Genomic DNA, 13457 nt, shown 5'->3' with positions numbered 1-13457 from the left:
CTTCGCTTTGAAGACTTGGGGCTTATGCCAACACGCATCTTCATGCTAGTTGGTACATGTTGCAGATTTTCATCCGAGACACGTAGATTTCATGGCGCATAGGCACGATATTATGAACACATATTAAGCACAAAAATATCATCGTGCTGTTTGAACCTTCGGTTGATACTCATGTGTTCTAGGCACTGGTTCATCTCGAATTTGCCCATGAGTGATCTGGTGTAATACAGTCACAACGGTGTTGGTGACTACAAATGAAAATGCACGCTCTGCCTTTCATTCAAACGAAGGAAATTTTTAAATCCCAAATTTTACATTTTAAATAAGAACTTCGATTCGTATCTATAGTATCTACATGGATAACTTTTATTTCCTAAAAAAAAGGTTTTAATCACACAATTTATGGAAAGTACAAAACAAAATCCTTCGTTCGGTTCGAGCGAAAATTTTTAAAAGTTAGTTAGTTGCTACAAAACTGAAAGGTGTAATTTTAATCGATACAGTGAGTGTACTAGTTGTTTATGTGTGTGTACTTCACAATGCACTTTTCATGTAATCTATAATAATATCAGGCTTTTGTCATCTGTACTAATTATTATCGTATATACCGTTTATATAATATACATGAATTTCAAATAAACTTATTTTTTTACATTTGAACAACAAAAATAATGTATCGTTGGTCTAGTGGTTTGATGTAAGGGCGCAGGCCCGGAGGTCCTGGGTTCAATTTCCAGATCGGGCCAGTAAAAAGTTATTGCGTTTTTCTGTCAGAAACTTCTCAGTAGCAGCCCGTAGTCTGGAAGTTGGTAGTGTGTACACTCCTGTGCCTCGGAAAGCACGTAAAGCCGTTGGTTCTGCGCCTGAACTCTTTCCGGTCGTGTCGGATTGCCGTCCCATCGGATTATGAGAGTTAGGAAATAGAGAGTGTAACTGTGTTAGCGTACACATCTGTGCACTATAATATCTTCTGCCTCGTTGGCTAATCTCTCTTGAGATTGCCGCCGTGGCCGAAATCGGTCTGGAGGATATAATTATTTTTATACAACAAATAGTTTCGTTCTGTTAGTACTCTAATATTGATAATTTTTACGTTTCATTTTAATTTAGAAATTAATTGAATAAAATCATTTTTTTTTGTGTTATATTTAATATATATAAGCTATAATTTTGCGTTATGTTAGTGATATCCACGTACCGAAACAGTAGATACTTTTCATGAAAAGGGATATTTAAATCTTTATTAAAAATAATTATTTTAATTTTTTTATAACAATGAACTAGAGTAAATAATATTTTAGTTTCAATTTGCAAGCAATAGTTCTTAATTTGTAAAAGATTTAGCTTAGAGGCTCAAACAGGCATTTTATCACGTTGATAACACGAAAATCCTTGCCAACCTTGACTGTGTGTACATTGACGATACTGTATCGCTTCTTGATTAGAACGATGTAATTTTTTTATGCTTCCGTTTAACCTTATTTTTTCGATCTTGTAATTTAAAAGGCATGACTTGTAAAAAATATATATATTGTGTTTGTAGTTAATCAGTCATAGGACTATTAAACTTCGTACGCCATATCATAATTTTAATACATGTTTAAATTCTAAGCGAATATTAAAATAAAAAAGAATAATGAAGTACAATTAATATCTCATTAAGGGAAAATTAACTTTAATAAAATTAAATTAACTCTTATACATTATAAATCTATACAATTTGAAACTGTGATGGTTATTTGTGTAGGCTTGTCTAATTAGGTACCTACCATCCACGTATTGATTTTTCAACTGGCAACCATCAATACTGTATAGCTATATTCTGGTTTGTACGGCAAGTGAGCCAGTATAATAAAAGGCTAAGGGCCTCTTAGATTCCATGGTTAGCATCACTCTGACGTACCTCGAACTGTCAGGAATGATTTATATTTGGAATGCCAGTGTTTAAGGACGACGGCAACGTGCGATCAAATGGCACATAGTTCGGTAATGTAAAACAAAATTATGTCATATTTAATCCAAATATAAATTTTACCTGGTAGGGCTTTGGGCGGGGTGACCACTTACCATCAGGTGGCCCATTTACTCGTTCTGCCTATAGCATAAAAATAAATATAAATAATTAATGTTTTTTCAATTATTAAAAAATAATATATAAAACAAAAAGGAAAAATAATTAAAAAAACGATCGCAAAGCATACATAAATATAAAACTATCACTTTTATATATGTACTACTATTATATACATAGTTTATCGGAAAAATTCTACAGTCAACATCAAAGAATCTGTTCTTAAAAATGTTAAACACCTGAATGCCAGCGCTGACTCTACAAAATGACAAATGGTGTCAAGTAACGACGACACAAGCTAATATGGGTAGCAGCTGCATCTACACCTTTGATTTGAAGAAATCATTATCTAGAAGTACTTTCATCGTACTATTATTAAAAAAACAATTTTGTTTAAAATCGCTCTTTAAAAATGATTGATAAATCATAATTTTCACTAAAAATAACCTCTATACAGTTTTACGTATCTCAATTATGACACTTACATATTTTTTTTAAATTCACAAATATTTAATGGCCTCCCAAATTGCAATCAAACTTTTCTAGCCTTTAATTGAATAAATATACGCGGTGTGGAGTGTGAATCGAAAGGTAATTGGGACTGTTGCAAAACAACGATCGTTCAACAGAACTCGACCCGGTTCGAGGTGGTGGTGAAAACAAAATAAATGCGATAACTAAGTGAATAAAATGATCATATCTCATAGAGGGACTTTTGTGTCCCTTTGTCTTTTGACGTTCGCGTCTAGTCTGCGAGCCCAGAACTACATCAGACGTAAGTAAACGATGAAATATAATATTACAATAATTTCAATATTCATTTGTATGTTTTGTCTTGCAAGGTTTATTTTATTTGAATTGTTATAACGATACTATCCTAGTAACATTATAACAATCTATCTATCTAAGTAATAACCAATTTATATGTCAAGTGTTTTGTTTATTAAGTGATTATAATGTTATCATCTATTACAATCATATAATAAAATGTTGCCTAGCTTAATAGAAGAAAAGAAGATTGTTTTTATCGTGTATTACTTAATTAAAGTTTTTAATTCATGATACATATATTTAGCTACCATTGAATTTTTGAAAATCGAATTCGTAGTTCATTTTGCGCATACATCATATAAATAAGGTAAGTTTTTATGGTGTAGATATTTATCTGGTTTTATTTTCCGATTCGCGAAAATACATCAGAATACGTAATATAATACGTATTTCTTTTACGTGATAATAGCTATAGTATACAAAAACAGTTTATTTTTATATATTTTAAGCTATTCTAGTGATCAATTTTCGACCCAGTGTATTTCCAGGTGAAAAGGATATGAGCATAGCTGTATACTGAAACAAACAAAGTCATGATGAAATGGTACCTACGACAAACTCGATAATAAAATGATATTTGAAACCATTAGAGACTATTATAGATTGAAATATGGTAGCTTATTTGTATATAAATACTAATATTATGTAATACAATAAAAAAGTGAGTTTAGTCATGTTTTGTTGCATTAATATTTAAACATAAAAACTTCTCGTTTGTGAAGACCTTAAAGACCTATTTACTAGAAAACTGATCCCATTATATAAAATTCTTGCTTGGCTTCTTTCGGTGTCACTTTAAAGCTGAAATATTGTGATTATCAAAACTAAGTCATTATAAAACTATTGATAATAATTCTAACTCTCCGGTACTTCTTGTTGTATGTATGCTGCTTTTAAATGTTAGTTTTTTTTCGTTTGTTTTAAGTTGTATGTAAACAGTATATTCACATTTCCCTGTTTCAAGAGGCATGTTCAATCATCGCTTTGGGTCATTTCAGAAGGTCGTTAAGAAAATTAAGACATTTCAAACGGATTTTGTTCTTTATAATTTATTTGTTTCAATTCGTCTAATTTTTAACACACGAAAATAAATAAAGTGATCGTACTATCATATCGTATTGTGAACGAGTAAATGACCATTTACCATTAGGTAACCTACCTGATGGTAAATGGTCATCATCGCCCATAAATATTATCACTATATTAAGCATTCCTTTCATCGTCATTGGACCACCAACCTTGGGAGCTAAGATGTTATGTCTATTGTGCCCGTCGATACACTGGCTCACTCACCCTTCAAACGGGAACACAACAATACTAAGTACTATAGCTATTTGGTGGTAGAATACGTGATGAGTGGATGATACCTACCAAAACTGTCTCGCACAAAGCCCTACCACCAAGCAAAACCGCATTAATAGAAAAAAAAATAGTTCCAGTTACTAATGCTAGTTTTCTTACTCAGCCTTAATATTTAAAATAACACTTATATTTTTATTAAAAGCACGTAAAAATTTTTAGTACTACTATTTATCATAATATTTGAACGTTTCGAGAGTAAAAATTTGTATATTTAAGTTTATTTAACTGTAATAATTGAGTTTTACTCCTTACATTCTAGCTTTTTTATATCAAAACCGAAAATGGGATAAAATAAATAAATTATCTTTCATTTTAATAATATACTCTTCGTAGATTTGTATGTCTGTGGGTGCTAAGGGGCGGGTGACAATCAAGCCGTTATACACCCGTTTTCCCGCAAGAACAATAATTAATACAACACTCGTACGAAACACCCATTATATTAATCAATATTTCAATTAGAACAGAATCTAGTACACATTGTAAAGTTTATTAAGTATCTCAATTTGACATTTAGATGAAATAATATACGAGAGACATTTAATTCGAGACGAAATTATGTCATTACAATATTTGGTTCTGTTGTTGTAGATTAAACTATATAAATATAACATTAGGTGAATTTCACTAAACATGACATGAGGCCTTCAGCCACTCTAGACGCCGACAAAGGGCTTCTTTGACCAGATTACAAAAATAAGTGTTTGTTATACGTCACGGACTGTACAAAAAAATTTTTGAAGCGTTTAATTGCAAAATGGCGGCTGTGCAGCGTTTTTGCGATGAAAAACAGCTCCTGTAATTTTTGAATTATGATAATAAATAAATTAAAGGTAAATGCATAAATGCATTTTCTTAGTAGTAATTTTGTTCCATAAAATGAAACCCCATACCAATAGAATCCTGGTCATGAGGTATTTGATCGCATAAGATAAAACTTTTTAATATTCATGGCTCTTTGAGGCAGGCTCATGTTTGGCTCAAAGTGGGGTTTTCAATGTCGCTAAGATGTAAAGGGCTCTCGTATACGCCCAATTAAGCAAAAACTGTGAACTTTAACAGTAAATCGCATTAAACGATGCCTTTATATATGTATGAGAGAAATTACAAAAGCGGATGACACTTAATTAAATACCTACAAAGACTTTTTATTTTTAATCGACATTAAAAAGTTAAATTATTTTTTAATATTCATTCAATATGCGGTGACATTTTATAATATTTATTTTAGAGCGTCTTTAATATAACTTTATTATATATAAATAAGTATGGATATTATGATGGTAATGGATGCATTTTTATCCGTCCTAATTTTTACCAAACGACCTACTAAGGTTCACGAAAGATTAACCACCGAGGGGATGATGTTATTAGCATGACAGTAAGTCGCAAGCAGACGCGCCTTCTAAAGTTGCTCGTCCGTTTTGTAGCGTGTAGGGCTTGTGTACTGAAAAATGTATATTACTTGATCAGATCTTTTAGTAACAATAATATAATATATGATTTTATAAAACCTTAATTTAAATTAACTCAATAATTAAAACATAAAACAAGAAATGAAAACAAAAAATAAATAATTTCGTAATCTACAATAAAATAATGTCGTAAGTAGCCATAAAAATTAAATCAAGATAATTTTAATTAAAAAATAATTTTAATGATGATGATGTTGACATCCTCCTGACCGATTTCGGCCATGGCGTCCATTCTTGAGGGTGACTAATCAATTGCGCTGGACATATTATGGTGCAAAAATGTGTGCGTAAACAAAGGCGCATTCTCTATTCCCTTACTCCCCCCATAAGCCGAGGGGATCTTAAATCCTATATGATCGGAAAGAGTGCCGGTGTAGGATCAACAGCTTTACGTACTTTCCCGAGCACGGGAGTGGGACATTTCCAACTTTCAGATGCCTGAGAGGCTGCAACTGAGAATATTTAGACACAAAATCCACATAACCTCATCGGACCAAACCAGCGTTGAAAGTCAGTACCGCGGTATCAAGGACCGGGAAGGAGGCATTCGAAATGAAAAAAATAATATTACAACAGTGTTTATGTAAAGGTTTAAAATGATCAATTATTTACTTTCATAAATTATTTAGAAAATAAACTATCAATTTTACATTAATTCGGATTAAATAATACAATACGGTGTTCACGACGTGACAAAAAAAAACTCGAGTTCCCGTTCAAAATGCACAACATCGACAAACAGCTCTGTAGGTATAGTGTGAGAGATCGGGCTTACGAGCAAGGTTTTTTGAATCGGGACCACCTAATACACCCGCTTTGCATATTTCATCAATAACCATTGTGTCGTTCTTTTACTAACGATATACAAATAAGTATGCCCAACTGTTTTATTAAGACCCGTCTCACTTTGACAGCTAAGCGTGTCTTTGTAAATTTAAATCGGTATTGTTAAATATGTTTGTCGAACTTAAGCTTGGTCGGCCATTACCCTGAATCGCCGTTTAGAATTATTTAAAAAGACTTGTATGTAATAGCCGAATGTTAACGTAAGAGACAATTTTGAAGTCATTTTGTTTTTTGCCTTTACGAGTCTTGAATTATAGTTAGGTCGATATTTTATATGGTCTACAAATTCTATTCAAATTAATTTATTCGATACAAAAGTGCGACACTTACTCGTTCATATTTTTTATTTGTTAATAAACTAAATAAATAAATCGAACTATCATGGATAAAGTTTTTATTACTGATTACAAATTGACAATAAAACAACAATTTCATACGATATTCTATTAGTTATGATAATTTTGTATACTAATCGTTAGAACACAAAAGTATTTAAATCATTTTTTATAATTTTAGCATTACTTTATTTGGACAATTTTTTGATTACTTTAACATTGCACAAATACTGAAGTCGTTAGTATGTAAATAAAATTTGGTCTTGTTTCAAGTTTATATACTAGCAATCTATAGACCTACCTACCTGTGGGGTCTACACAGCTTAATCCGGAACTACGTAACGAACGTGAACAAAACGCTTTTGCACTCTCTACGCCTGTCAAAGTTTATAATCTGGTTAAACAATATTGCATTCAAACAGATCTTTTGTTATTCAATTAATGCTTGTATTAATTGTACATTAGAGCATGATAATCGATATATATTCTTATTAATTTATTAATTAATAATAAAATATTAATAATATTTGAAATAAATTCTGTTTTCATTTTAACTTAATGCCGATTAAATCTGAGTCTACTAAAGAAGGGGCCTGACGTGAAACCACGGGGACAATTTGGTAATAAGGGAAAGGCTGTGCCTGGTGCAGGTTGACTACTTATAACACAGTTTAATTTATTTGTCGATTCTACCTTATTCGGGACCCATTACGTTAAAGCCTTTGATATATGAAAATTACTTGAATAGATGCGGTATAACTTAAACTTAATGTTGACTATGGCTTGTGTTTCCCAATAAATTCAATCCAAATTGTTGAATGTTTATATTTCGAATGATATCGTAAAAAAATGTATATTATAATAAAGGTAATTTTTCACATGTTCAATATTGACAACGTTTTGAACGTTATATTAATATCATAACAGAGGATAAGAGATAAAATATTTCTCCATTTATTGTGGTAGGCTTAAGTAATTATTAATTTCAAATAGATTTTTTAATAAAAATTAAAGTCTTAGCCGTATCCATGCATGTATTTATCAATTTACGTTAAGCGTCGCGCTTTTCCTAAAACTGTCATGACCTTGATATGTCAACTTTATATATTACGTTGTGACATTTTGTCTGCATTTTAAATATGTTTGGTCATATTTCAGTAAATATAGTATTTTATTTTGTTTTTAATAATAATAACCGATATGTAACTATCAGTTATGAATTTCATGCATTCTTTTATCAGCCTTTGTAGGTACACTGCTGATCAAGGTTCATCTAATTGACAGTGTTCCCTCTAAAGCAAGAGATTTGTGTCCACGCACACGTCCTAAATGAGACAACTTTAGGACGTGTGCGTGGACCTATTTTTTTTTTACCAGTGGTTTCGAGGACTTTAATTCTGTCCCATCAGTTATCAGTCTTTTAGACGAAGTGCCACTTCATCTTGCTTATTTTGCGAACTATGATGGCTACCTTCGTCTGTGTAGACATACCTCAGATCAATATGAATTAATAAATTTACTTCACCATTTAAAATAATACGATAAGTGTTCATTTATTGAAGTAAAATTTTTTAATATAAAAATATTAATAATTGATAATGAAAATAATATATTGTTGTACTTATTAGTCGAATATAATTGTATATAAACGATTTTTAAAGGGACTTTCAGAAATTTTAAATGTTTGATCTGTGATTTCATTTAAAAAAAACCAAAGTAAATATAATTTTATTTATTATGTAATGTAACTATATAATTATGACTTCATTATTTAGAGGACATTTAAAGTGTAACATCCTAAATTTAATTCATCTATCGTTTGTCAAAATTAATATTATTTGTTAAAAAGCTTTTGGCGCACCTTTCGACTTGTATGCATCATTCGGTTTGTTTAGTTATAAAAAAATAAATTAAAGATAGTAAAATTATAATGAAGTCTTCATTTGCGAAGATTTTTAATATAATATATTTTTATTTTGACTTGACTTAATTTACGCTAACATTTTTTTTTAATAAATATTTAATTGTATTTAAAAAAGTTTGACACTATTTGTAGTTATAAGACACAAACGTATTCTCAAATAAACATTTCTCAGTCAAATGTTCGATTCGATTCTTTGAATCATTGCTTTGGCATTGCTTCTCTAACAAATTCTATTTATCAACTGTCAGTACCTATTCATTATAATTAATTCCTGACCAGCATGAAGTATCTGTGACCTAAATTGTTTCAAGTTTGCGTCATGTGAATTACTTAAGTAATATGTATAATAATATAGATAACTAAATTGTAGTGGTGATAAAATTAAATTGTTTAATTTTTAGCACATCCATACTTGTCCTAATGTCCACTTTAGATAGTACGTAAGACCGTTGTGATAAAAAGCTGTAACTTAAATTGTCGTTTAGAAAAATATATACATCTTGCAATAGTGACAAACTTATCGAATTTAAGAAAAATCTATGATATTTATTATGAATTCGGGAAAACTTTGGAACTTTAGAAGCCAAATTAAAGCGGAATAGAATTATATTATAAATAAAGATATATTAATCACGAACTATAGTACTAAACCGCCGTGACCTGTGGTATAAAATCGCATAGAATATGCAAATGAAAGGCTTGTTTAATTTTACTCCTTCGATTGGAATAGACTATACTAGGTGTAAACAGTTCGATTTGACAATAATAATAAAATTACATTTTATATGATGTGACATTTTAAATAATATTTTTATACTTTATTAAATATTATCTAAAAGAATAATGGCAGAGACCATTGTTTTTACATTTTTACAATATCCTTAAATTCGAATAAATATGAAGTATGAAATTTAAAATAAATAAAAACGATGTCTTCCCAGTTAACGGTTAAAGCTATCTCAAACTTAGCCCCTATTTATTATACAACGCTAAGTTTAGCACGTAGGCCTGTCTTCGCCTACGGAATCTTAACTATGTAAAGGTGTTTCTGAAAATGTTTATGCTAAGGAAAAATGGCAGAAAAATCTTCGCAGAACGTCGCGTTTTTCTTACATTTTATTGTCGATTTATGCAAACATGTTTGTATGAGTGTTACGTGATCGCGTTCTCATGACAGCCCTTGTATTTGTTCGGTTGTAAATTTCAATCTCTTTATAAAGTTTATTCATTTCGAATGATAAAATATAGCTTAACATATTATTAGTAAACTATTTCAATTATCTCTCAAGCCACAAATACTTAATATCAAACCATTCATGAAAGGCAAAATTTAAGCTTGAATATTTTCAGCGAATTATATCGTTAGATTAGCGCTGAAAGTTTAGCCTTAGTTTGATGACAGCAAACGAGTGTGTACTTGCCAATTAGCTGAACAAATATCTCTTTTAACTCGTAAAGCTGTTTCTGTAAATATCATAGACCGCTTTGCCTACTGATGCATCAGATTTGTAAAATCACGTATGATGAACTCAACCAACGCCATCTAGTTTGGATATTTGTAAATAGACATTACAAGATAGAGGGCTTTCATGAGTACGTAGTAACGATGCCGAATGGTTTTAATAACTGACGACAGATGGCTCTTATATGAGAAATTTTTTGTTTTTGTTTTATAATGCGCGATTCATTCATAAATATCATTCTCTTTTATTTTGTCAACAGAATCATGTGGCGTCGACGATTTTCGATGCTATAATGGAAAATGTATTGAAAGCTCATATCGCTGCAACGGAGTCATTGATTGTGCTTCTGGAGAAGACGAAAAGGATTGCGGTAAGTATTCAAACTATAGTCTAAATATAATCTATTATAGTATCTAACGTAAAATGAGTTATTTAAATACTTATACTGATTTAGTTAATGTTTAAAACAGAATGTAGATCAGATGAGTTCAAGTGTCTCGACGATGGATCTTGTATCGAGCTCAGGAAGCGTTGCGATGGCTACAGCCATTGCGGGGATTCATCAGACGAACAAGATTGCTGTAAGTAAATTCCATAAACACTAACTTGTCTATCTATTCTTAATGGTCTGTATTATTTCTTACTGAAATATTAAACTTGCAGTTACTATAAATATATAAAGTTGACAGTTGTTAAGAATAGATAGTCCCTTTAATAGTAAATAACTAGGTATATGAAATAATTTATATACCTAATATCGTTTTAAAGTTATTCTGCAATTTTGAAAATTTTCTGTGCATGCTTCATATTTTAATTGGAACGGTAAGTGTCACAATTACTTTACTGGTCTGGTGATCACGTCTGCAAAGACAGAGGCAGGTTTAAATGTAAGGATGGAACTTGCATATCGGTGCTTTTAAGATGCGACGGGTTTAAAGATTGCCCGGGCGATGGTAGTGACGAATTAGAATGTCGTAAGTAGTATTTATTATTTATCAACAAACTAACTGAACTAACTTGTTCCGCTAATTTACTTTCACGTACTAAAATTGGATACTAACAAAGTATTTTAAATTCAATAGCATGCAGATCAGATCAATGGCAATGTGATCACGGTAATTGTATCAAACGTAGTAAACGGTGCAACGGTCGCGTCGACTGTCCCACTGATAGATCGGATGAGAGGAATTGCGTTGGTAAGACAAACCATTCCATCTACTTAAATTATCATGTCATTTATATTATCGTTTTACTAGGAAACTTATGAAAATCACAATCAAAAGTATTTTTAACCTTAAGTTTGCATGTATTTCCAGCGAATGGGTATTTTAAATGCAGAAATGGCAAGTCGATACCCGATTATCAGAGATGCAATCGTCGTTATGATTGCGACGCTGGCGATTATTCAGATGAACAAAATTGTCGTAAGTTTGTGATTATTTTCTAGGTGTCTTGTTCTGTCTTCTTTGTTTCATCTTTACTCAACAACCGACATTTTTACTGTCTTTTTATTGTTAATAGCATACGTTCGCTATTACTATTTCTTTCAGCACCAATCAGTGATACACCTTCATTTACTTTTTCTTCCTCACTCATTCCTCTTGAACGATCAGCATTAATTGTATGTCTTCCTGATATATAATATAGTTTCGTAGGAATAGATGAGAATGTTGTATTAAAAGATAATATTTTACCGTTCAGCATGTGGTGACGGCGACTTCAAGTGTGACAATGGTCACTGCATACCTGCATCTAAAAAATGTGACAGAACGCATGACTGTCAGGATGGTTCTGACGAACGAAAATGCACTTACGGTTTGAAAACATTCAAAATTCTTCTCTACTGATTTATTTTTCTCTCTTTGTGTAGAATAAATAATTAATGGTGATGGATTCATAAGAATGTGCCGCCCAAATGCTTAAAGCACGATAGTAGTTCAAAATATCTATATTTTAGTGCTTCATGCTTGCTAAATTAATACTATTATTTGAATTAGTCAAAGACCTTCACCTTTTGTGTTTTATCTTTTACTCAAATACAAAATTCTAAATTTTCTTCAACAAATATTGGCTAAATTTATTTTCGCTAAAATTATATATGATATGATTTTTCAGTCGAAATTATAAACACTGGAAAATTTGAAAGTGATTATTCCAAAGAAACCACAAAAGTGTCCGACCGAAGGTTTTCTTAACCCAGAAGATCCTTGTTCCTCGATATTTTTTTTGGACAAATATTTGTATCAAGACATTAAAACATTTTACTATATATATATACTGAAAACTTACTTATAAAATATAAATTTTTAACATTTTAAAATTTATATTTTATAAGTACTATATTTTTGTACAATACTCTCTTTTCTGTAATAAAAATCAATATTTGTCAACCTTCAGACACAGACTTTCGTTCGAACACTAGTAGATCCAAGAGTAATAATTATTGAACATTTAACGCGATATTAATTTTAACACAGTGGAACTTCTTGTGAAGTGAGATTTGGTTACGGTATATATTATATTATGGCAGGCACAGTATGCATGGCTTATCAATATAAATGCTCGCGTGGAGAATGCGTTCCGGCGGATTCATGGTGCAATGGAACTATGGAATGCTCAGATGGCTCAGACGAAAAGAACTGTCCCTGTAAAAGAGGCCAGTTCAAATGTCACGACGGTTCTTGCATTAATATTGCAAAGCGATGTAACGGTTACTCTGATTGTCAACCTTATGGTGAAGATGAACTCAATTGCGGTAAGTAAAACGGGAGCTGAGCCTTTGTTATAATCTAGATGTCGTTCGTTACTTCACCCATACTCTTTGTATGAAACCTGTCTCCGACCTTTTTGGATGTTGTTTTTTATTATTTGTGGTTTTATTATTGCCTTCGGAAAAAAAAATTTATTAGACGCAGTATATGTATACGTGAGCTTACTACAAAACACGACACTACTCTCAACAAAATCAATTCAATGGTCTAGTAATTAGGTACGCGCATGATGAGAACGTTTGCATGGTAAATTTAAGCGTATATGACGATTTAACGTAAGTATTTTTTATTTAACTTCAACGCCTTATTCGTTTTTAAGAAACTAATTATATATAATATTAGTGATTTTTCCATTGGAATTTCAGTTTTACTGTGTATT

General features: G+C 31.2%; 1 protein-coding gene across 17 annotated transcripts in view; it reads left to right on the top strand.

The window, feature by feature from the left end:
- Positions 1-13457, top strand: part of LOC126780312 (basement membrane-specific heparan sulfate proteoglycan core protein) — a 148292-nt gene that overhangs the window by 98307 nt on the left and 36528 nt on the right. For 9 of the 17 annotated variants that reach the window (XM_050504665.1, XM_050504664.1, XM_050504661.1 and 6 more), the window contains exons 11-16: positions 10567-10677; positions 10778-10888; positions 11390-11503; positions 11624-11731; positions 12009-12122; positions 12838-13062. In XM_050504665.1, the coding sequence (XP_050360622.1) occupies positions 10567-10677; positions 10778-10888; positions 11390-11503; positions 11624-11731; positions 12009-12122; positions 12838-13062 (783 nt within the window). Of the gene's footprint in view, positions 1-2700; positions 2847-10566; positions 10678-10777; positions 10889-11389; positions 11504-11623; positions 11732-12008; positions 12123-12837; positions 13063-13457 lie in introns of all 17 variants that reach the window. The other 8 variants (XM_050504674.1, XM_050504676.1, XM_050504677.1 and 5 more) reach the window with 7 other exon arrangements.

This window comes from Nymphalis io, chromosome Z (assembly GCF_905147045.1).
Source record: "Nymphalis io chromosome Z, ilAglIoxx1.1, whole genome shotgun sequence".
NCBI classification, from domain to species: domain Eukaryota; kingdom Metazoa; phylum Arthropoda; class Insecta; order Lepidoptera; family Nymphalidae; genus Nymphalis; species Nymphalis io.
Note: the sequence above shows the minus strand (reverse complement) of the source record. Positions and strands in the feature narration are given on the sequence as shown.